This window comes from Megascapheus bottae, chromosome 2, assembly GCF_031878675.1.
Source record: "Megascapheus bottae isolate mThoBot1 chromosome 2, mThoBot2.hap1, whole genome shotgun sequence".
In the NCBI taxonomy this organism is placed as follows: Eukaryota; Metazoa; Chordata; class Mammalia; order Rodentia; family Geomyidae; genus Megascapheus; species Megascapheus bottae.
This window is the reverse complement of record NC_143510.1, coordinates 72,927,761-72,953,366: the sequence shown is the minus strand read 5'-3', so window position 1 is coordinate 72,953,366 and position 25,606 is coordinate 72,927,761. Positions and strand designations below refer to the sequence as shown.

General features: G+C 34.2%; 1 protein-coding gene across 5 annotated transcripts in view; it reads left to right on the top strand.

Annotated features, from left to right (window-relative positions):
* Cep290 (centrosomal protein 290) overlaps positions 1-25,606 on the top strand; it is a 76,606-nt gene that overhangs the window by 35,192 nt on the left and 15,808 nt on the right. For all 5 annotated transcript variants that reach the window (XM_090328340.1, XM_090328341.1, XM_090328343.1 and 2 more), the window contains 17 exons: positions 2,550-2,661; positions 3,244-3,699; positions 4,495-4,659; positions 5,517-5,624; positions 5,853-5,987; positions 8,160-8,426; positions 9,000-9,107; positions 10,044-10,243; positions 12,438-12,651; positions 13,773-13,910; positions 14,807-15,028; positions 15,294-15,416; positions 17,375-17,520; positions 17,844-17,999; positions 21,624-21,753; positions 22,472-22,606; positions 24,753-24,839. In XM_090328340.1, coding sequence (XP_090184466.1) covers positions 2,550-2,661; positions 3,244-3,699; positions 4,495-4,659; positions 5,517-5,624; positions 5,853-5,987; positions 8,160-8,426; positions 9,000-9,107; positions 10,044-10,243; positions 12,438-12,651; positions 13,773-13,910; positions 14,807-15,028; positions 15,294-15,416; positions 17,375-17,520; positions 17,844-17,999; positions 21,624-21,753; positions 22,472-22,606; positions 24,753-24,839 — 2,902 coding nt within the window. The remainder of the gene's footprint in view (positions 1-2,549; positions 2,662-3,243; positions 3,700-4,494; positions 4,660-5,516; positions 5,625-5,852; positions 5,988-8,159; positions 8,427-8,999; positions 9,108-10,043; positions 10,244-12,437; positions 12,652-13,772; positions 13,911-14,806; positions 15,029-15,293; positions 15,417-17,374; positions 17,521-17,843; positions 18,000-21,623; positions 21,754-22,471; positions 22,607-24,752; positions 24,840-25,606) is intronic.

The window sequence follows — 25,606 nt, the reverse complement described above, 5'->3', positions numbered from 1 at the left end:
AAGCACTAAAACTTTGACTCAAACTGTATGAGGTCCACTTCTTCCTATTGATATTTCTTTTTCTTTCTAATATTATTTTATTATTGGGGTGATATATAGAGGGGTTACATTCATCAGGTATTGAGTACATTACTTCTTTGTTTGTTTTTGTTTTTTTGCCAGTCCTGTGACTTGAGCTCAGGGCCTGAGCATTGTCCTTGGGCTTTCTCAAGGCTAGCACTCTACCACTTGAGCCACAGCACCACTTCTGGCTTTTTCTATGTATGTGGAGTGCTGAGGAATCAAACCCTGGTCTTCGTGCATGCTAGGCAAGCACTCTTACCACTAGGCCAAACTCCCAGCCCCTACATTACTTCTTGAACATTGTTTTTCTCCCAGTTTCTGTCCCTCCACCCCTTCCCACTCATCTTGTTTTTCCCTTACCTTCCCATTTTCAAATACACAAATAAATGTATGTATAATATACCAGGTACCAAAGCCAGATACAGTAGCAATATGAGATAAACCTTAAGCGAAAAAGAAGAAAGTCATAACTTCACATAGTACATTACTGACATTTCTTAGGGGGACAGAGAGATGGACAGAGAGATTGCTTAGTATATTTCTTCACTTTAATAAGGAAATAATAGTACCTCTTCTGTTTCTCTAGTAAGGTTACTGTAGGAAGTATAATGAAACTTTTCTTTTTACTCAATTTGTATTCATTAGGTATCTGCTGAATATTGGGCACTGTGTGAAGTATTAAATATATATTCATATAGTCCATTTAAGGAATCTGTGGTCATACTCTTTTTATTTTCTACCAAGTAAGACAACTAATGATTGAGAATTAAGAGTAAAAAATTGTATCCAACCAGATATTCACTCCTTTTTGTAATGAGGCTGTGCTTGAGTAGAAAAGTATGCGAAGCACTGAGTGAATCTATCAAGAACAGAAAATTAGTAAAAGTATTTTTCATAAATTATAGGCACTCTTTTAGAATTTTGGAAGTCTCTTGTTAACATTGGTCACTACTAGTTCTTTCCATTATGAGAGATTCTGTGGTTTATTCTTTCTCATAGACCTTGATTTTTTAGAATAACTGATTTATAATTATCCTTTATAATTTAATCAGTCTTTATAACTGGCAGAGTTTCTGATTATAATGAGAAAATTGGCTTATTTATGTTACTGATTCTAGCCCCAAACGAAACTACTTTATATTTTTTCTGCTTCTGTTATCACAGAAATCATAGACAGTTTTTTTAAATCAATCTACTCACATTTTGTAATGTACTAAGTGCATTTTTTTCTCTTCATGTTTTGGATAACTAGCAAATAGAAATAAGGCAAATGTTGCTATATAATGTGTATAGCTTCTATAAAGTTTTATATATAAAAAAATAAAGCTTCTCTATAACTTGTGGAAGTTTAAAAGAACAGGAATTTTAAATTTTTGTATTAACTTTGCAAGAATATGTTAATAGGCAAACCTATTTAGAATCTTATCCTAGTACTTCTTAATTATTGTAACAAGTACCTTATGAAAAGAGTGAGGAAACAGGTATATGTATATATGTGTATATCTGTCTATACATACATTCTTTATATATTTATAAAATACTGTTTTAAGTACAATGTGAAAATTATTTACATTAACCCTCAGAACTTTTAACATGGTACTGTATTACATGCTACTTATTTTCAGGGGGGATAAATGTGGGGAGTCTTTTCACAGCAACTTGCTAACCTCTTATAGAATTAGATTGCATGAAACAGTTTAGGAACCCCGAGCTCTTCATCTTTTTTTTTTTTTTTTTGCCAGTCCTAGGTTTGAGCTCATGGCCTGAGCACTGGCCTGGACTTTCTCAAGGCCAGAGCTCTACCAATTGAGCCTTAGCACCACTTCTGGCTTTTTGATGTGTATGTGGTACTAAGGAATCAAACCAGAGTCTTTGTGCATGCAAAGCCAGCACTCTACCACTAGGCCAAACTCCCGGTTGCTCTTCACCTTTGACACAAAGAAGAGATGCTGGAAACCAGTGGCTTTTCCAGAAAGGATTTTAGAAATTGAAGATTTGAGTATTTATTTAGAAAGTATACCTCATTTTTAATTGTATTTTATTGTTGGGATAATGTATAGAGGGGTTATAGTTACATTCATCAGGTAATGGGTACATTACTTCTTGAACCTTGATACACTTTCTCATGTTTTTGTTCCCCTCTCCCTCCTCTCACCCCTTCCAATCATCTTGTTTTCCCTCTTCCCTTCCCTATTTTAACTAAACATATATACGATAATACTGGGTTATAACCATCTTACTGCTGGGCTCATGCCTGTAATCCTAGCTACTCAGGAGGCTGAGATCTGAAGATTGCAGTTCAAAGCCAGCTTGGGCTCAGAAGTCCATGAGAGTCATCTCCAGTTAGTCACCAGAAAACTGGAAGTGATGGTGTGGCTCAAATTGGTAGAGCACTAGCTTGAGCCCAAGAGCTCAGGGACATCACCTATGCTCAGAGTTCAAGCCCCACGAATGACCAAAAAATAAATAACCATCTTACTTTCCAGACTGAGAGAGATTTCTGATATTGCTAAAAGGCAAGTTGATTTTTTGAATGCTCAGCAACAGTCCAGGGAAACAGAGGTAGAATCCCTTAGAACACAGCTGCTAAACTATCAGGTATGTGTGCTACTGGATCTTCTGCTCAGAATCTCCTTTCCCAAATTCACATTAGATATTGGTATTATATTCTGGTTTTACTCTGAACATATGCCCACCTATTCTTATTGTTAGTTTAAATCTGATTTAGAAGATGAGAAATGTAGAATTTCTTTCATTTGGATGATGTTCATTTAAATGCTTAACAGCTGTGGCTGCTGACTAAGGTTAAAATCTTAAGGGAAAGTAATCAAACAATCCTTAAAAAGCAAGATTTTTATCTTGTACTTATGTGTATCTTTTCACATATTCTAGTATTTTTTGAGAATTGAGGAAAAATACATACATAGATTATATCAGTACAATAACAGTATTTTTATTAACACTTGGAAGTTATATTTAAAAGTAATATTTCACTGTTATTTTACTAGAATTTTAAGTATGTCGATCGTTAAGGTCTTATACAGTTCTTTGGAAATTGCATTAAAACAAAGTTAGATGTTTTTGTAGAAAATATATATCATGCTACTTCGAAATTTTATTGGGTAAAAGATTCATTGGAAAAACTTGAAGCTTACTAAAAATATATATTTCTAATGTCAGGCACAGTCTGATGAAAAGGCACTAATTGCAAAACTGCACCAACATATTGTTGCTCTTCAAATTAGTGAGGCCACTGCTCTTGGCAAGCTGGAATCGGCTGCAACTAAACTTCAGAAGGTGGAGACCTGCAACTTGCGATTAGAACAGAAACTTGATGAGAAAGAACAGGCTCTCTATTATGCTCGTTTGGAGGGGAGAAACAGAGCAAAGCATTTGCGGCAAACAATTCAGTCTCTGCGTAGACAGTTCAGTGGAGCTTTACCCTTGGCACAACAGGAAAAGTTCTCTAAAACAATGATACAGCTGCAGAATGACAAACTTAAGATAATGGAAGAGATGAAGAATGCTCAGCAAGAACATAGAAATATGGAGAATAAAACACTGGAGATGGAATTAAAGTTGAAAGGTTTAGAAGAGTTACTAAGTACTTTGAAGGATGCCAGGGGAGCCCAAAAGGTAAACACAGACTGAAGTTCAGTATTTCCAAGAGTCGAATTTTAAGTTCTTAATAAGTTCTGTAAGAGTTTGTAATGCAAAACCAAAATGTACAATTTGGATCTGTAAGTATAATTCATTACTTTAGACTTTATAAGTTAGGAATTGGAGTTAATAGAATGCCTCTTATTTCTAAAATAAAAGCGAGGCTTTTGGTAGAAAAGATTATCATAAAAATAATACTTAATTTGTATAATAGCAAAAGATTTTAAATGCTAGGAAACTATATTTGATAAGTATCATACTGATTCTTAACTGATTTGATGGTTATCAGTTGGATTCTACTCTTTATATTATCTTTGTAAATTATTTATGTCCACATTTATTTGAAATATAACTTCGTTTTTGCATACAGTTGGCAGGATTTAAATGGAAAATGATTATATTATATCTGAATCTTGTTCTGTAGGCTACAAATGTTTGAGTGATTTTTTTTTAGTATTGGGATAAAACTTAACGTTTTTAAATAGTACCAATCTTTCAGTGACATGTTTACAATAAACACCTAATAAGTAATAAAAATATATTAATATCTATTCCAAAAAGAATTTGTTGGCGGTTTTTTATTGTGATGTCTCCCATATTATAGAAAAGCCTATAAAAGTCCTAAATAAACTTTTCTGTGAGGCTTTGCCAAGGGATAATTTTTATACGTTTTTTTATTATGGATCATCTATTAATTTTCCTTTAAATCATTATAATGGTAGTGAAATACATATAAAGTATTTACATCTATATAATATTTATAAATCCCAGGTAATCAGTTGGCATACAAAAATAGAAGAACTTCGTCTTCAAGAACTTAAATTAAATCGAGAATTAGTCAAAGATAAAGAAGAAATAAAATATTTAAATAATATAATATCTGAATATGAGCATACAATCAACAGTTTGGAAGAAGAAATTGTTCAGCAGAACAAGGTTTCATTTTACATTTTAGTTTTTTTTGCTAAGATTTTATGTAAACGTGAGAACATTGAATGATCATAATTCTAATAGAACTTAACATGCAGTGTTTATGAGTTATAAAATAATTGGTTTTTAAATTATTTGAAAAATGCATGTTTATGTAGTTGTAACAGTTACCTAAACTTTAAAGAATCAATGTATAAACAAATGTATTTAGTAAGTTAATTTGTTTTACTATTTGGCTTCTGCACTTGTTTGCTCTCTCACTGATGAAATAGAAGGCATCCTATGAAAAAGAAGTAGGAGCTTTGTAGGCAGACAAAATTCACCAAGCACTTCCTGGCCTTGGTGATTTTGTGGTTCTCTCTGCTTAGATTTTTCTGTTCCTAACCACTTGTGTTTATACTCCCCCTGCCTTAAGATCTTAAGTCAAATATTTACCCTATTCTACACCTTTGACAAGCCACCTGATGTAGAACAGTAAATCCTATCATCAGATTCCCTGAATAGAGATGACTTCATTTTGTTCCCCATAATACATATTATAGACTTATTTTCTTTTTGCATTACTTGTTTCATCCTCAGTGTAATATAAGTGTCATAATTTTGTTCATTGCTGTGTTTGTACAACCTAGACTATTGTCATTGGATACTTTCGGTATGAGTGGGCAGATGAGTAGCTTGAAATTCTGGCTTAGTATCTACCTGTCTCTATGCTGTTAAGCAAGTTAAATCACCTCTAGGTTTGTATCCCTTTTTTAATAAAACAAAGATAATTATAGTGCTTTAAAAGAACTACCATCAGGCTTAAATAAGAAAATATATTCAAAATGTTCATCAAATGTTGATACATCTTGCCTTCTTTGTAGTTCCATGAAGAAAGACAAATGGCCTGGGATCAAAGAGAAGTTGACCTAGAACGTCAACTAGATATCTTTGACCATCAGCAAAATGCAATATTAAATGCAGCCCAAAAGGTATAAATGATTAACCCTTTTTGCTACCCTATAGCATGGCCTAGAAAACTCACTGACAGAATAATTCCCAAAGAAAATAGATTTTAATATATAATTTAATAGAAATCTTTTTATATTTGAAATATAAATGTGGTTTGGTGTATATTTTATCAAATCTTTTAAAAAATTAATTTTATTATTTAAATGTTGTTACTGCTTTTTAAAGAATACATTATTATTTCTTAATAGTTTGAAGAAGCTACGGGATCAATGCCAGACCCTAATTTGCCACTCCCAAATCAACTTGAGGTTGCACTTAGGAAGATTAAGGAGAATGCTCGAACAATTCTAGAAACACAGACAACTTGTAAATCATTAGAAGAGGTAATTAGAATAATTTACATTTCTTTATGTATTTTATTGGTTATGCTTATATAATTAAATAATGCTTATTAATGATGTTGCAGCATAAAATTATGAATATATTGACAGTTACACTCTTGGTATTCTGCAATACTACTAGCTGGTGAACAGCAGATGTAGCTAATTTGAATTTATTATTTAAATTGGACACATCAGACAGTAAAAGTGAGCATCAAAGGAGATTTTAATTATAGTTTGAGCAATACTACCTAACTTTTAAGCTGTTTACAACCTTTCTTCCCTGACTGCTCTTCTTCCTTCCCTTCCTCATCGTCATTCATTCATGTGTATCTGTGTGTGTGTGTTTGTGTATAGTAATGGTACTTCAACTCAGTTCTATGTACTTGTTTGACAGAAGATCTACAATAAAAGCCATACCCCTTTATTGACTGCTAGTTTTGTGGTAGAGTCTTGATTCCTGCCTGATTTGCACCTAGATGGCAATCATTCTAGTCTTTTTGCTTTCAGTAGCTGGGATGGCAGACCTTCACAACCATACACAATTATTGGTTGAGAAGGAGGTGTTTCAAAACTTTTTACCTTATTTGGCCTTAAGCCACTTTTTTTTTTCTTATCCGCCAAGTAAGTAAAATCACTGGTGTGAACCACTGGTGCCCAGTTTATCCTTCCCTGTTATATCTATCTATGTATGTATCTATCTACATACATATATATGTGTGTGTGTATTTACTATATAAGGTATTATATACTTTTTATTATATAATGTTTTAAAATTTTCAGTTCATTCCTTTTTTTTTTTTTTGCCAGTCCTGTGTACTGAACTCAGGGCCTGAGCACTGTCCTTGGGCTTTCCTCAAGGTTAGTGCTCTACTACTAGAGTCACAGCACCAGTTCTGGCTTTTCTATGTATGTGTTACTCAGGAACTGAAATCATGTCCTTGTGCATGCTACTCAAGCACTGTACCACTAGACCAGTTCATTCCTTTTTTTGACTGCCAATATGAAAAGATAAACTAGAAAAACTAGAAATAGTTAATCTTAATACAGGTTATTAAATTAGTTTTTTTTTTTTAAATTTTACCCAGAAAGCTCTAGTGTATTTCCAGTTTAGAGTTCACCTAAACATATTAACAGTATGTACAATCAGGGCTGGGAATGTGACTTACTGGTAGAGTGCTTGCCCAGCATGCATGAAGCTTTCAGTTTGATTCTTCAGTACCACATAAAAAAGAAAAGGAAAATAAGCAAGCAAACAGTAGCCAGGAGTGTGGCCTAGTAGTAGAGTTCTTGCCTAGCATGCATGAAGCCCTGAGTTTGATTCCTTGATACCACATTCCCAGAAAAGGCTGGAAGTAGTGCTGTGGCTCAAGTGGTAGCACTAGCCTTGAGAAAGGCCAAGGACAGTGCGCAGGCCCTGGGTTCAAGCCTCAGGACTAGCAAAAAAAAAAAAAAAGCTGAAGTGGTGCTGTAGCTCAAGTTGTAGAGTGCTAGCTTTGAGCAAATGAAGCTCAAGGACAGTACTGATGCCTTGAGTTCAAATTCCAGGGCTGGCAAAAAAAAAAAATATATATATATATGTATATATATATATATATACACATACATATATACATATAATTCAAAACAATTTTAATTATAATCACTGCATGAAGCTAGAGTTTCCTCAGAAAATGTAAATTTTATGATTTATGTAATTACCTATGTTACTTAATTTAAAATATCTGCCTCACTGGCAAGAAAAACCTTTTCCTACTTTATTTACTTTTCCATGTTAAGATTTTAAAACAGTGATTCCTTGACTTGAATGCTAAAATTCTAGGTTCATGCTCTGCTGACTTATATGGATTACGTGGTCTGGTAGTTAATGAACTGAAGCAAAACAAGGGATTTACTAAATCTAGCACCACTATTTTAATGGATCTAAATAACTAAAGATCTAAATAAAGACCCTTAATTAAGCCTCCCTTTCACCACAGCAGCTAGGTTTTTGAATAACCTTACCACTAAAATACTCATGCAAATATCTTAAATGATACATAAGAATAGTCAATGTAATCTTATCAAATGATTATTATCAATATGTTAAAAATATAACTCCTATTTTGCTTATAATTAATATTACTACAGTTCAGATGAAGTACACTTTTATAATTCATTGTGATTTGACTACAGAAGCTAAAACAAAAAGAATCAGCTTTACGATTAGCAGAGCAAAATATTCTGTCGAGAGACAAGGTAATCAATGAACTGAGGCTTCGGTTGCCAGCCACTGCAGAGCGAGAAAGACTTATAGCTGAATTAGGAAGAAGAGAAACGGATCCAACGTCTCACCACACAATGAAAATTGCTCACCAGACTATTGCTAACATGCAAGCACGGTTAAATCAAAAAGAAGAAGTCTTAAAGAAGTACCAGCGACTTCTAGAAAAGGCCAGAGAGGTATTTTTATCATACGGTGTTTTGCTATTTTATTGCCACATTTTATAGACAAATGCAAATTTTATCCTTTACTAAAGTGGTTATTGGTTTCAAATGATTCTATTTAGGAACTGTAGCTTTCACATGATTGGATTACAGATCTGTCAATAAAACTGGCAGTTTATGTATGCCTCTCTTTCTTTTATGGAACAAACTAAAGTAGGATATGTGAAACCATACGATTAATACCATAGAGTTTATATGTAAGGAGTGAGGCAGTAGATAAAATAAAATCTATTATACTGGTGAACAGTGGAGATCAGATTTGTTTGAATTGTGGGGACATATGTATTATTTTTTTAAGTTAAAAGTTGATAGATCCAGATTATTCTAATGTGAAGAATAAATTATAGTCTCAGGTGGGTCACCATGAACTTGTGCTAGGAGAAATGTTTACTCATCTACATATATGAGTGGAGACATCCTTTGCTTCCTATCTCAGAAGTTTTAAAAGATTAAAGGCAATAAAACAATCTAGGGATATGTGAATGTTGAATCATGGTTTAAAATGCAGTTTTGTTTTTTTATAAAAAGGAACAAAGAGAAATTGTAAAGAAACATGAAGAAGACCTTCATATTCTTCATCATAAATTAGAATTGCAGGCTGATAGTTCACTCAGCAAATTCAAACAAACAGCTCAGGTAAGAGTCTTAACACCAGGTCATAAGAAAGGGTGTCAATGTTTGTGAAGTTATGCACCTTCTGTCTGGTGAATATAATGTAACCCTTCTATTAATTACAATAATATAAAAAAAAAAAAGGAGTCTAACAATTGCATTCAGTTCGTTATTGAGTTTTTCTTTTTGTCCCTGGGTCCTGGGACTTGAACTCAGGGCCTAGGTGCTTGAGCCTCTTTGTGCTCAAGGTAGCACCCTACTGCTTGAACCATAGTGTCCAGCTTTTTTTGAGTAGTTTTATTGGATTAGAGTCTCACAGACTTTCTGCCTGGGCTGGCTTCAAACCATAATCCTCAGATCTCAGCCTCCTGAGTAGCTAGGATTACAGGAGTCGGCCATTGGCATGCAGCTTCTTCATTGTTTTTTGAGATCATATAATTTAAAGTTTATACCTCTTCAGAGTAGAAGTCATCTCATCTTGTTTGTCAAAATCTCCGAAAACACAGCTTTGAATCTTCTTAGATTCAAATCCTTGAGTACTCAAAGCCTCCCATAATAAAATCTCGGTATTTTCAAATTCTACTCTCTATGTGTTCCATCTTCTGATTTCAGCCTCTTTTGACATTCTGTAGGAGTGAAATGACCATTTATGTATTAATAGGCAGGATTAGGACTCTTTAGCCTTGCTTTGAACCTTGAACCTTCAATTAGCATGAATAAATTACACAGTGGATTTTTTTTGTATAAATAAACATTTATTGCTCCTCTATTACATGTAGGCACTTTGCTAAGTGCTAGGAATGCAGAGTAAAGCCTCTCTGTTCTATCTTCTTTAAGCTTCATTTTCCTTTTAAAGTTTTAGATGGTATGTTGTGAGCAGTTGCGAAGCCAAATTAAAATTTAGAAGAGTAAAGCCAGTGAATTAAAAATGCCCATGATTGATATATTGATATCTCCTAGGATTTAATAAAACAGTCACCTACTCCGGTCCCTACCAACAAGCATTTTCTTCGTCTGGCTGAGATGGAACAGACAATGGCAGAACAAGATGACTCTCTTTCCTCACTTTTGACCAAACTAAAGAAAGTATCACAAGATTTAGAGAGACAAAAAGAAATCACTGAACTAAAAATAAAAGAATTTGAAGATATTAAATTACAGTAAGTGTTAAAAAATGTATTTTAAAGATAAGCAAATTATATGATATCCAGATAAACTTAAGTGCTTACGGTGCCTAGCATCTTATGCATAGTTTCTGATTTCATTTTTCTGACTACTTAGACACATATTATATTCTGGTAGGAAAAGAGACCTTAGAAAGTCAACGCTAATCTGTGAAAAGGTAGTGGAAAACCGAAGTTTGAAATTAGTCTGTTTGACTCAAAAGCAAATTCTTTTTTTTTTTTTTTTTGCCAGTCCTGGGCCTTGAACTCAGGGCCTGAGCACTGTTTTTGGGCTTTTCCCTCAAGGCTAGTGTTCTACCACTTGAGTCGCTGTACTACTTTTAGCTTTCCTATGTATGTGGTACTGATGAATCGAACCCGAGTCTTTATGCATGCTAGGCAAGCACTCTACCACTAGGCCAAACTCCCCGCTTTTTTTTTTTTTTTGCCAGTCCTAAGGCTTGAACTCAGGGCTTGGACACTGCCCTTAAGCTTTCTCATGGGTAGTACTCTACCACTTGAGCCACAGTACCACTTCTAGCTTTTTCTGTGAATGTGGTACTAAGGAATCAAACCCAGGGCTTTAAGCTTGCTAGACAAGCACTCTACCACTAGGCCACACTCACAGCCAAGCAATATCTTCTTTCTTTTTTTTTTTTGCCAGTCCTGGGCTTGAGCTCAGGGCCTGAGCACTGTCCTTGGACTTTCTCAAGGCTAGCACTCTACCACTTGAGCCTCAGCACCATTTCCAGCTTTTGTCTATGTATGTGGTACCAAGGAATCGAACCCGGGTCTTCATGCATGCTAGGTAAGCACTTTAACCACTAGGCCAAACTCCCGGCCCTTCTTTCTTTTTTTTTTGGCCAGTCCTGGCCCTTGATCTCAAGCCTGGGCACTGTCCTTAGACACTTTTTGCTCAAGGCTAGCATTCTACCACTTGAGCCACACCACCACTTCTGGCTTTTTCTGAGTATTTGGTACTAAGGAATCGAACCCAGAATTTCATGAATTCTAGGTGAGCATTCTACCACCAAGCTACACTCCTGGCTATTAATTTCATTCTCTGTAAAGGAAAACATGTTAATATTTGCTCCTGTTGCTTCAGAGTACTTATATGGAGCTCCAAACTGTTGTCTGGAAACTGTAATATCATATTGTAAATGAAAGGTGTTCTTTTAATACCTAAGAATGGTACGAGAAGAGACTCAAAGCCCAGTACTTCTGGTATCCTACACAGAAGACTGTGGCTAAGGCCCATCTGAGCAAAAAAGTTTCTAAGACCCCAAACCACGAGCTGGACCCTTGCCCTAAAAAACTCAGGAAACCTAACTTAGGTGGGACATGTTCAGACATGTCTCTGGGCAGGAAGCAAGAGCCTATCTCAGAAATAACCAACAAAACAATGGACGTGTGAATATGTGGCTCAGTGGTAGGAGATCCTGCTTAGCAAGCTTAAGACACTAATTTCAAATCCCAATACAGTACCATTAAGTGGAAGATAACAGACCATAAAGGTTTGTTAAGTAGAAAATAATTTATTGTTAATTATGTTGCAAATAGTATTGAAGGCATTCTCCGTATTGTAGATAACAGTTTATCAGAACATAAATTTTTCACCCTATATTAGGTTTATGATCATACAGTTTCCAGCCTCATGATCACTCTGCTTGCTTGCTCAACTGATGCTACACTCCTTGAGTATACATACATACCTCCAGTCCAGGTTTCATCGCAGAAATTAACCAGGGGAAACATGTGGTCATGCAGTTTTTAATCATTGTAGATCTCTATTTGTGGGCTTTGATTTTCCTTGCTGAAAACCGTGAGGAAGTTACCCATCTTTACTCATAGTCCCATTTATGTTCTTAAGCCTTTACTGGGCTCCATGATTGTTAACTCACCTATACAAATGTCTCTAACAAAATCAACACATATTTGTTAATGTATAAAGAATTGCCTTTCTGTAAGTGGGAATTAGCAACACCATATGGATTGTTTTGTATAAGTAAGTTAATGTTACCATTTTGCAACTAATTCCTGAGTATAGAAAATACATTGAAATACATGTATATGTAACCATTTTTGCCAACTGTTTAGTACTTATAACAGTTATTTTATGTCTTTATAAAGTTTTATCCAAGTATTAATTGCAGCAAGAAATCTGGTAACTGCATATGTTTATTTATATCAGGCTCCAAGAAAACCATGCAGATGAGATGAAAAAAGTGAAAGCAGAAGTGGAGGATTTACGGAGTCTTCTAGCCCAGTCACGAAGGGAATCACAGAATTTAAAGTGTGAACTTCAAACTCAAAAGGAAGCAAATTCAAGAGCTCCAACAACTACAATGAAAAATCTAGTAGACCGGCTAAAGAGCCAATTAGCTTTGAAAGAAAAACAACAGAAAGTAAGTTCACAACAAAAAATTAACAACATTTAGGAAAAGAAATAAAAAAAATATTTCTATGGCTTGGTTCCTGCTGGCTTCTTTCTGTGACCCTAGCTACTTAGAAGACTGAGATATAAAGAAACGATCCAGGCTCAGAGCCAGCCTGGACAAGAAAGACCTACAGACTTGATCTTCAAAAAACCACCACAAGCAAAAATTTTACGCTTATATGTAAGACTCAAGTCAGAGCACCAGCTGAGCAAGCAAGCTGAGGAAGCCAGTCAAATGTGAGGCTGGCTGTGAATTCACATCCCAATACTGTCCAAAATAGTAATAAAATAATTGAGCTTTATCACATTTTGAGTAGGATATTTCTCAGTTTACTCTTTACTCTTTTTTTTTTCTTTTCAATACTGATATTTGTACTCAGATTTGATAGGGTGGCAATCTACTACTTAAGCCATATTTCCAGTTCCAGCATGGGACTTGAACTCTGGGCCTTTGCATTGTCCCTGAGCTCTTCAGCTCAAGGCTACTGCTCCATTCCTTGAGCCATATCCAGTTTTCTGGTGATTAACTGGAGATAAGAGTCTCTCAGACTTTTAGCAGGCTAGCTTTGAATCCTGATCCTTACATCTCAGTCTCCTGAGTAGCTAGGATTATAGGCATGAGCCACTGTGCCTGATTTTTGCTAGTCAATTCTAAGATAGGTTAGATAAGGTCTATCTATCTGATTAGGCTATCAATCTTCCAATCTTGGTCCTTACTCCCTCAGTCAACACTGATACAGTCTTGAAAAATAGGCATTCAACTTGTTTTTTTAGGCTATCTTCTGATTAGGCTGTCTTCCAATCTTGGTCCTTACTCTCTCAGCCAACACCAATACAAGCATGAGCAATTGGCATTCGACTTGTTTGGTTTTCATCATCACTGTCAAGATTTTGAAATCTGAATTTTAAAATCTCAGATTGAAAGAACTGAGCATAATACAATAAATTTATTTGCAAAAGTACAGCTGTGAATTATCTGATCAAACATGTTATAGTTTAAGAAGATATTATAAAGTAAAGCTTTTTTTAGCTGTATGTTGCTAATATACTATCTTCCTTTAAAATTTTAATATATGTTGTAATTACTAGGCTCTAAGTCGAGCACTTTTGGAACTTCGAGCAGATATGACAGCAGCAGCTGAGGAACGTATTGTTGCTATAACTTCTCAAAAAGAGGCTAATCTCAACGTTCAACAGATTGTGGATCGACATACCAGAGAGCTAAAGGTTAACGTCAAAGCATATATTAAGTATATTAATATAATTAAGTATATTAATAATAAGCCAAATTTCTGAGAGTGCTCATTGCAAAGAGATTCAATAATGTTGGTAATGAATTGGTCATTTACAATGATTTTTGGTGGATAATTTACACATATATACCCAATTTCCTTTCTTTTCCTTGTTAATATAATGGATTTAAGAATTGTACTTTAGGGGTTGGGGATTTTAGAGCAGTGAAAGAGCCTTTCCCTGGCAAGTGGAAGGCCCCGAGTTTGGTCCTCAGCTCTATAGTGGGGGAAAAAAAAAGGCAGCTGGGTGCAATGGCTCATGCCTGTAATCCTAGCTACTCAGGAGGCTGAGATCTGAGCATCTCAGTTCAAAGCCAGCCTGGGCACTAAAGTCTCTGACATTCTTATCTCCAATTAACCACTAGAAAACCCGGAAGTGTTGCTGTGGCTCAAGTGATAGGGCAGTAGCCTTGAGCTAAAGAGCACAGGGACAACGCCCAGGCCCAGGGGTAGGGTGGTAGCCTTGAGCTGAAGAGTTCAGGGACAGAGTGCCCAGGCCCTGACTGACAAAAAAAAAAAAAACCAGGGTGGGGGCTGGGAGTGTGACTCAATGGTAGAGTGCTTGCCTAGTATACATGATTTTGATTTTCAGTACCCCATACACAGAAAAGTCGGAAATGGTGCTGTGGCCCACGTAATAGAGCACTAGCCTTGAGAAAGATCAAGGACAGTACACAGGCCCTGATTCATGTACCAGCACTGGGGAAAAAGAAAAAAGAGAATTGTAATTTTGTTTCTATTGATACTAATTATATAATTTCTAATTTGTATTTCTTTTATCATAAATTAAGTAGAAATTTATGAGTAACAGCTTTCTTTGTCTATTTTTAGTCACAAATTGAAGATTTAAATGAAAATCTATTAAAGATGAAAGAAGCCCTTAAAACAAGTAAAAACAGAGAAAATTCACTAGCTGATAATTTGAATGACTTAAACAATGAGCTGCAAAGAAAACAAAAAGCCTATAATAAAATACTTAGAGAAAAAGATGGAATTGATCAAGAGAATGATGAACTGAAGAGGCAAATTAAAAGACTATCCAATGGGTTACAGGTAATATTTTTAATTCTGGTAATATCCATAGTTTATAATGTATAAGAAGTTATTCCTACTACTTAATTATATCTATTTTGCTATTTTGATTAATTCCTTTAATGACTTCTCATATTTACAGTTCTAAAAGTCTCATACAAAATACAGAAGCCATATGTTATATTGAGTCTCATTTAAAAACTAATTAATTATTGATTAATTCTGTCTTGGAATATTTTGTAGTCTGTTTGAGAATTATTTTTAGGATTATTCTTATCTTTTTCAGAGCAAACCACTAATAGATAATAAGCAAAGTTTAATTGAAGAACTTCAAAAGAAAGTAAAAAAATTAGAAAGCCAACTAGAAAAAAAAATGGATGAAGTTGATACAAAACCTATCAAAGAAAAGGTATGTAAAGAATATTAATAGATTTCAAGTAGTGACTCCAAACTAACAGTTTAGCTGATAAACAAATAAGATATTGAATTCATTTAAGGGTCATGTACAGATAGTAAGTGGTATGTCTAGAGAAGTATAGAACAAGTTTCTGTCATTTAGGTATTTACTTGTGAAGACATCAATGTAATTTTAATTTGAAATTAAAATTACATCATCTCCACATCATTTTTCTGACATTGGATTATTTTCAGTGTCTTTTTATACACTATAGATGCAAATGTATTTATCATTTTTCCTCACAATAATAGCTTATGTTGCTTTTGAGCTTAGGGACAGTATTATACATTTTCAGACCTTTACGTTGACCCAGAGTGTCGTTTTTCATTCAGTACACTAAAATTATCTTAGGGTAAACATATGATCATAACTATATTTAAAGTAATAATAACCAGGTTGCTCATCAGTTATTTCTATAATGCAAAATAAATTGCTTAGAATTTTCCTACAAATTATCTAGTAGACTATATAGAAAAATACTAAAGTGGGGTAAAATGCATGTAATTAAGTTTGTTACCAACAGTAAACCAGAAATACCATGGTAATAACATTGAAAATACTAAAATAGCACGTGCCATGGTACCTTTCCCCAGCACACACACACACACACACACACATACACACACACACACACACACGCAGACAATTTTGGGAGTAGTAATATTTGTCCCTAAAGAAAAGCACTGTAGAGGAGCTCTGGTGAAGGAAAAAATTGTAATATAAAATTTGCCTAGAAAAATTTCTATATTTGTAACACAATTTCATCAACATGAAAACAGAAAAGAAAACTGTCAGTAAAAGCACTGATTAGAAAATATGTAATGGACTTAAAATGTTTTGATAGAGTATACATTCCTCTAAAATGTTTCTTAATGAAAACTATCAACATCATTACAATTTTGATGAAAATGGTTTCTTTTGCCTTCTGTCAGAGCTCTGTTGGTGAAAATAGCAAGATTAATACGCCCTTACTCCAGGTTGCTACCTTAGCTGCCTGCCTGTTACAGGAGGCCTTTTTTTCTGGATATCAGGTCCTAATCTATTTCCTGTCATAATACTCAGCATCAAGTGGTATTGCCAGAACTCTGACCCGCTGTTTCAGTATATTCTCCCTTCAAATGGAAATAATATTGTGTGCATTGCTACTTTTTAAAGATTATTTTGACCATGTGAAATAATATGTGAAGGTCTTATAAGATACCAAGTCCATACTACTGTAAGATAAGGTATTTCTTTACTAACTAAAAAAGAACAAAGAATTCTCTAACACCAATATGAATACCTATATCTAAGAACCTTGAAAGTATTTCTTCAAATTTTATAGAACATGGAGATTTCTAATTTATACTCATAGAATGCTTTCATATTTCATATTAAGTATTTGTAAATTTCAACATTTTTCTTAGCCAACAAGGTAACTACTTATAAAAAAAATTAAAATTAAAAAAAAGCCCTATTCCTTACATTCCTTTCTCCGTAACGATTATTTGTTCATGAACATACTGTATATTACCTATTTCTGTGTTCCTACTTCCTTGTCCTTTGTCTGTACACTTTAATGATATTGATTAACAATATTGAGTTGATTATTTTCACAAAATGCTTGCGTAGTAGTTTATCTTAGAGATGATTGCCTATATTAATACCTTCATTAAATGATTTCCTAGTTGTGTTACCATTAGGCAGATCTGCCCCTCCTCCCCAGAATTAAAGGTAGAATAAAGTTTGTTTAAACTGAAGACTATTGTTGCTGCCATCTTGACCTGCCTAAAGATTCTGGAAGTTATTTAACAAATTGTATCTCTTTTACAATTTTTTTGTAATACTGGTTTTCTATTTCTCTAGGGTTACTAAACCTTAAATGAGTTTAAAAATAATATTGGTAATTTTGTAACATTTTCTGTTTACAGAGCACTAGAGAAGAATTAATTCGGTGGGAAGAAGGTAAAAAATGGCAAACTAAAATTGAGGGAATTCGAAATAAGTTAAAAGAGAAAGAGGGAGAAGTCTTTACTCTGACAAAGCAGTTGAATACTTTGAAAGATCTTTTTGCAAAGTAAGTTTAAAACTCATTGTAAAAGTAATAATTATTTGTAAAATCTATGAACCTGAAAATTATATGATTTTACCATAGTTTGTAACATGAGAAGCTTGCCAGTTTGAATTACTTATCTATAATTCACTTTTTATTTTCCTAGGTATTTTAACTTTATTTTAGCTATTATAAATGGAGTTTCTTATGGTTTTAAAACAAGTTAGTTCATTCCGAAGAGAGTGGAACAAACAGTTGTATATTGGTATGATAATGACTAAGCTTTAATTAAATAAGTCAAGCCAAACAGTAAATGTATGTTCACGGTTCTATAATAAATTTTACAGAGCTGATAAAGAGAAGCTTACTTTACAGAGGAAACTGAAAACAACTGGTATGACTGTAGATCAGGTTTTAGGAGTGCGAGCTTTGGAATCAGAAAAAGAGTTAGAAGAATTAAAAAAGAGAAATCTTGACTTAGAAAATGATATACTGCATATGAGGTAAGTTATTACATGTATTAGTACCATTTGTGGGGGAAAATAACTAATCAATGTAGAAATCATAATCTGGGTTGTTTTTACTATCTTTTCTCATGTTTGTAGAAGTAGGTAGGATTCTTTTTATACTATATAATTTGGGATTTAAATCCCTTTATTTCTGGCTTTTTTTGTTGTTGTTGGTGGGGGTGGTAAGAGTTGGGCCTGGGCGTTGTCCCTGAGCTCTTCAGCTCAATTTTTTCTGGTTTTAATGAAATACACAGTTCATTATTATCTGTAGTGGTCCTACTAGGCTTCTGAACAACAGAGCTTAATTCTCTCTGCTACTTAATACTCATTGATCCGTTAATTACCTGTTCCTCCATTTCCCCAAACTTCCACACCTTTAATAGCCACTATTCTATCCTCAACTTCTATGAAATTTTTTCATTTTCCAGATATGAGGTCATGTTTTTTCTCTTGATAGCAACTTCACAAGAGTGAAGTGATTATCATATTAGAGTTTTGAGTTGTGTTCACTATAAGTAACACTGATCATTTTTTTTCATGTATCTGTTGGCCATTTGTATATATTTTTTTGGAAAAGGCATGCTTGTTTCTAAATGTCTGCTTTGAATTTTCTAAGTTTTGTATGCATGTTGGAAATTAATCTCTTGTCAGAGTTTAGTTTTTATTATGTTGACCATTTCTTTTGCCCTACTGTTCTCAAAAACACTGGAAACAGAACTACAACCAGACAAACAGGAGTAGACCTATGTTACTGTCCATTATGAATATGCCAGTGTTCCTGTATGAATATCAGTATAAATGTGATGTGGACATAAGTTAAATTTCTTTAAAATAACATACTTGAGTTTCTATCCTACATACCGTCTTCTTTCATTCTAGGATACTGTTTTACTTGTTTGTTTGCTTGTTTGTTTTGCCTGTCCTGGGGCTTGGACTTAGGGCCTGAGGACTGTACTTAGGCTTTCTCAAGGCTAGAGCTTTACCACTTTAACCACAGCACCACTTCTGGCTTTTTTTGTGTGTATGTGGTACTGAGGAATCAAACCCAGGCTTCATGTATGCTAGGCAAGCTGACTACCACTAGGCCATACTCCTAACCCTAGGCTACTGGTTTTTGTTTTTATTGTTGTTTTTTGTTTTAATCTTTAGATTTTTCCCTTATTAGAAATTGAAATTTGTTCTTTTGACATAAGTTTATAGTGAATGTCTCATTCCAGTAGCATATATTTTTTTTGTTTTTTAGTACTAAATAAAGGTTCAAAGCAAAAATATTAGCCAGACTTCAAAAAGGTGATCATTTTATATTATTTTATTGGTAATATGCAGATTTGAACTTGTGGGCTTTAAGATTAGTTGACTGATACTCTACTACTCAAGACATACTCCTAGCCCCAGTTTATCTCTTGAAACCTTTTAATGCTTTTTAAATTAAACTTCTTTTTCTGAACTTCAAAATGCCCTTCTAATACTATTAGGAGTTCTCTTTTCTTTTTTTTTTTTTTGCAGTCCTGGGCGTGGGCTCAGGGCCTGAGCACTGTCCTTGGACTTTCTCAAGGCTAGCACTCCACCACTTGAGCCTCAGCACCACTTCTGGCTTTTTGCTATGTATGTGGTACTGAGGAATCGAACCCGGGTCTTCATGCATGCTAGGCAAGCACTCTACCACTAGGCTAAACCCCCAGCCTAGAAGTTCTCTTTTCTATAGTTGTTACTGTTTTTTCTAATATAAATCTATGAGGGCTAAGGTAATTGGAAAACACTTCACAGAATTAATTTAACTGGTCTCTCCAGGTTAAAGAGGTTTGAGTTTCTTGATGCTATGAATCAATTCCAGATATTGAGGGGAAAAAGGGGACATACAGGCATATGACACAGGATATCTATCCCCAGCAAGAGCTTTAAAGAGTCCAGCTATCATGTAAGAGTAGGAATGAATTTAAGTGAATTTATTTTCTCAAGTAATGATAGACTACTGGACAGTAGGTTGGGATATATATATATATATGTGTGTGTAATTATATAATATAGATTAAATTATATAAATAATATACATTATATTACATAATATAGTATATATAATATTCTATAATATATTATTGAATATAAATAATACATAAAATCTAAATAATATATAATTATATGTCATAATTATATGTAGTATCTATTACATATATATAATATATACAATATATATTATCTGCAATCATTGAGAGACTTAGTATGTCTTCAAGCATTTTGATAATGGCATATGTATTACTTAATTATATGATGCTTTTTAAAAGGGGGCATTTTAGCTGACTTACATAATTCCATGTAAATAAGCAAGTTTTTTTTTCCCCCGATGTTAGTGTGTTTCTACAAACCAGAATACATTTTTATTTTATTTTTTTATTTTTTTTTTTTTTGCCAGTCTTGGGCTTGAGCTCAGGGCCTGAGCACTGTCCTTGGACTTTCTCAAGGCTAGAGCTCTACCACTTGAGCCTCAGCACCACTTCTGGCTTTTTTCTATGTATGTGGTACCGAGGAATCGAACCTGGGTCTTCATGCATGCTAGGCAAGCACTTTAACCACTAGGCCAAACTCCCGGCCCCGAGAATACATTTTTAAACTTGTAATTTAAAGATACTATTTAATGAATCCTCAATAGAGACTTTTTAAATGTTTTATTTTATTGTCAGGGTGAGGTATAGAGGGCTTACAGTTAAAATCATTAAGGTAGTGAGTATATTACTTTTTGAACATTGTTACCACTTGAGATTTATTTTTTTTGAAATAGCTTGATAATTATTAAATTGAATAGCAAGTTAAAATAGAAGATAACAGGCAACAGCTGGAATTAGTTGAATTAATACAACTTTTATAATTCATTCATTATTTCAGATTTTGTATACCTTCTCCTTTCATCCAGATTAGTATTTTTTAATATTTTTATTAAATATTAATAGAAAGGTTACATTATATTCACCAGATAGAAGATGCATAACTTCACAAACATTGATACCCTTTAATACAAATTATAGATTGTGAATTTCTTCTTCCCTCTCTCCCAAATCTTTCTTTTTGCCTGCCTGCCTGCCTGCCTGCCTGCCTGCCTGCCTGCCTGCCTGCCTGCCTGCCTGCCTGCCTGCCTGCCTTCCTTCCTTCCTTCCTTCCTTCCTTCCTTCCTTCCTTCCTTCCTTCCTTCCTTCCTTCCTTCCTTCCTTCTTTCCTTCTTTCCTTCTTTCCTTCCTTCCTGCCTCCCCACCTCTCTTTCTCTTTCTCCCTTTTTCCCTTCCTTCCATCCTTCCCTCCCTCCCTTTTTTTTTCTTTCTTTCTTTCTTTCTTCTTTTTCCTTCTTCTGTCTCATCTGTCTCTCTCTTTCTTTCTGGATTTGTTTTTTTTAGTGTAATACAGTTAAAGTAAGGAGAAGTTGAACAGGAGAAACATTTCCTACTCTCATGCTTGAAATAAAAGACTCCTGTACTTATATCTCATGATATATGGAAGTATTTAAAACCCTAATGTGAATATAGTATAAATAAATATATTTCATTTGTTCCTCTTTCCTGTACTTTAATGTTATGAAATAGGGAAAATTTGAGGTTTACACAATGAAGTATCTATGATTATTGTCTTTAGGACTCAACAAGCTCTTCCTCGAGATTCTGTAGTAGAAGATTTACGTTTGCAAAATAGATTTCTCCAAGAAAAACTTCACACATTAGAAAAAGAAATTTCAAAGGATGCGTATTCTAAGCCTTCAGTAAATGTATGTGCTTTCTTTTTTGCTATTTTTAAGTGAAAAATAAAAGTTCTACTTGTATCAATTAATGGTAACTTGATAGAGTTTAGCTATTTTTGAAAATGTATCAAGTCTTAAAATAGAAAATAAAGCAAGAATGTTGTGAAAATTATAATGATAATCAGAAATATAATGAGGCTGGATGTCTATAATCAAAGTGTTAGCAAGGTTAATTTCTTCTGAAGGCCTTGAAGGAAAGATCTGTGGCAACTGTTGAGACATACACTTACCCTCTGATTTCTTATTTTTGTAACTATACTAGTCTTTGGAGCATATTGTCTCAGATCTACCCTGATTAAGTGCCCTTATTTAGAGATAAGGTCTCTTAAGTTAGTGAGAAGTTATTGACTTTAAGAAATAAATTTGGAGTTAGAGGGAAACAGTTCTCCACAATGATTTCATAACTTTTATTTTGGTCAAAATCAGCATACATTAGTTTAGGCATTATGAAGTATATATGAAGGCATTCTTATAGATGTTTAAAATCATAATTGGTTTTGCTATTTTAAACCTAATTACCTATTGTATTGCTTGCTAACATTCTACTTAGTTTTGGTTTCTGTAGAGCTTTCCAGGTTCTGTTTTCACATTGGTTTAAGAAAAAATTCTGTTTTGACAGTGTTTTTATTCTCTTTTGAGGCTTTCATTAAACTTTAAACACTTTGTAAATTTTATTTTCCCAAAGGCTTCAGAAACTGAACCAGATGATCATTATCAAAAAGAACAAGAGCTTCAGAAGGAAAACTTGAACTTGTCATCTGAAAATATTGAATTGAAATTTCAGCTAGAACAAGTAAATAAAGATTTACCAAGACTAAAGGTAAACTTAATGTTTACAAGTGTAGTTAGGATAGAAATCCATAAAACTCTTCCCACCTTAGATCACTTACATTAGCATATGAAATACACATTCGTAACATATTACAGTTGTGTTGTTGAGGGCCCCCATTGTAAGCTAATGCTTTCCTGGTGCTAGAATATGGGTTTTTAAAAAAATCCACACATTCAAAATTTCCCTTATGATGTGCAGAACAAAGGAGAAAAAGGCATATTGGAGGAAATTGCAGTGGGGGAGGAGTAGTATTTAAAATAGAATAATAAAAATGTGCTCATACAAAAAATGGAGAAAAAAAAATCTAGAAGATACAACTAGTAAGTTCAGCTGGACATGGTGGCTCACACCTGTAATCTTAGCTACTTAGGAGGCCGAGATCTAAGGATCACAGTTCAAAGCCAGCCTGAGCACTAAAAAACTTGAGACTCTTATCTCCAATTAATCATTGTTCAAAGCCAGCCTGGGCACTAAAGAATGTGACTCTTATCTGCAATTAATCACTAGAAAATAGGAAGTGGGGCTATGGCTCCAGGAGTAGGGCTATGGCTCCAGGAGTAGGGCTGTGGCCTAGAGCTGAAGTGTTCAGGGACAGTTCTCAGTCCCAGAGTTAAAGCCCTTTGATCCACAAAACAAAAAAAAAAAACAAAAAAACTGGTAAGGTCAATGCTCTGAGACAGGAGAATACATGTATTTCATTAACAATTGTCATACTTGAACATAGAAAGGTAATTGTTTCTTTTAGAAATACTACTTTATTCAAAAATAAGTTTTTTTGTCTTTACTTTTTCTGTATCATAGCCTGTTTATGGGAATCTTTGCATATATTGGCTAGCTAACTTTGCATTTTTATTTTCTAATGTAGATTATTGGCAATTTGTCATTTTCACTGGAGGTAATACATTTTAGAAATGTCCTGTTTCTTGTTCTGATTTTACTGGTTCTAATAGAACCAGTATAAGAACTTCAGTTTTACTTCTCTGTTTCACCTGTTAAGTATGTACATGTGTAAATTATGGGACAATTAAAACCAGAGTGCTAAGCTGGGCACCAGTGGTGCATGCTTGTAATTTTAGCTACTCAGGAGGCTGAGATCTGTGAATTGCAGTTCTAAGCTATCCAGAGAAGGAAAGTTTGTAAGACTCTTTTCTCCAGTTACTACTTCCAAAAAATTGGAAGTGGAGCGGTGGCTCAAGTGTTAGAGTGCTAGCCTTAAGCAGAAAAGCTGAGGTACACATGACTCTTCCTGAACAGCACACTAATACTCATCAGTGCTAAGCCTGCTGTTCCCTAATAGGTATGCCTTCTAATGGCCTTCTTATAGTAGAAAAGTGAATTTTCAATAGGCACAGGCACCAAAGATTCCCACTAATCAATGTTCCTCACTGAGCTCTGAGTTATTGGAGCTTGTGGCTTAGAAACAAGAAAGTGCTAGTAGCTGGGTCACTTACCTTCAGCTATAACTACATGAACCTGATGTGGAATTGAATTTGGTTTAACTTCTTTGGATATTTAGTGATGTAGCCAAGGTCAAACATGCATTTTTCACGATCTGGTTATTGACCTAGGTGAAGGAAACAAGGCAGGAGTAGCTCTCCACTTTAAATATTGTTTCATGAAATAGATCCCAACCAGCCTTTATTTTTTGGGTTTCTCTGTGCTTTCAGTATGAAGATGATCAGAAATGCTTGTGGGTATCCTTCACTCCCCTTCTCACTTAAAGGACATGTTGTCCTACTGGTTTTTGTAGAGTTTATAAGCCTTAAACCATAATAAAAGTTGACTGCCCAACCAAAAAAAAAAAAAAAAAAAAAGCTAAGGTACAGCACCGAAGCTCTAGTTCAAGTCTCAGACCCAGCATCAGCAAAATAAAAAGAAAAAAAAAAATAAGAGTTCTAAACTCCAATTTATATATTGTATACTTAGGAAATAGTACAAGAAAATATTCCTTGAAAATTCATACTGTACATATCATTTTGTTAATTTACCCTAAGTCTTAATTCAAATTCTTTCTTGTTGCTTTTAATGACTCAGTTATTTATTTGGGTGATACAGCTGAAGACTTTATTTAGAAGAATCTTTTTGTTTTCAATGGCTATTGTTTTGTTGGATTTTTACATATTTTATCTTTTAGAATCAAGTAAGAGATTTGAAGGAAATGTGTGAATTTCTTAAGAAAGAAAAAGCAGAAGCTGAGCGGAAACTTGGCCAGGTTAGAGGGGTGAGTATGTTGTTTTGGAAGCAGGGCTAAAGATTTCAGCTCCAGTTGATTTCAGATAGGTGAGTAGCACAGAAGGTAATAATAAAAAATACATTCTGGAGGCAGTGACATCATTAGCAGTATTAGTAGAAAACTTTCCAGAAAACTTCCTTTGGTGACAATCAGCAACATTTGTTTTCAGATTTTAAAAAATTATATATATATATATATATGCATGTTATAAATATATAAAAAACTATAAGGAATTTTAGAAGACTTTTCTAAGTTAATAAATATGTTTATTAAAATTACATAAACTTGTTTATCAGGATTACTCATTACACAGTGTGATTGTTAAAATGTTAGAAAATACTTTAGGATATTATTTTACTCAACTGTTGAAAATTGTTTTTATTTTAAATATAAGCAGTTAAAGTTATTAATGATCAACTAATTTCTTGTTATTTCTACACTAGGTTTTCATTTCAGATGTCTTTTGTTGTTGTTTGTGGGACTTGGACTCTGAGCCTGGGTGCTGTCTCTGAGCTCTTCAGCTCAAGGCTACCATTGTATCCCTTGAGTCACAGAGCACTTCTAGTTTTCTAGTGGCCAACTGGAGATAAGAGTTTCTTGGTCTTTAGTGCCCAGGTTGGCTTTGAACTGCGATCCTCAGGTCTCAGGCTCTTGAGTAGCTAGGATTACAGGCATGAGCCACCATGCTAGGCCAAATGTCTTCTCATTATACCAGAGAGAACTAAATGTCTAATGGCTACTAGAAGAAATTGCCT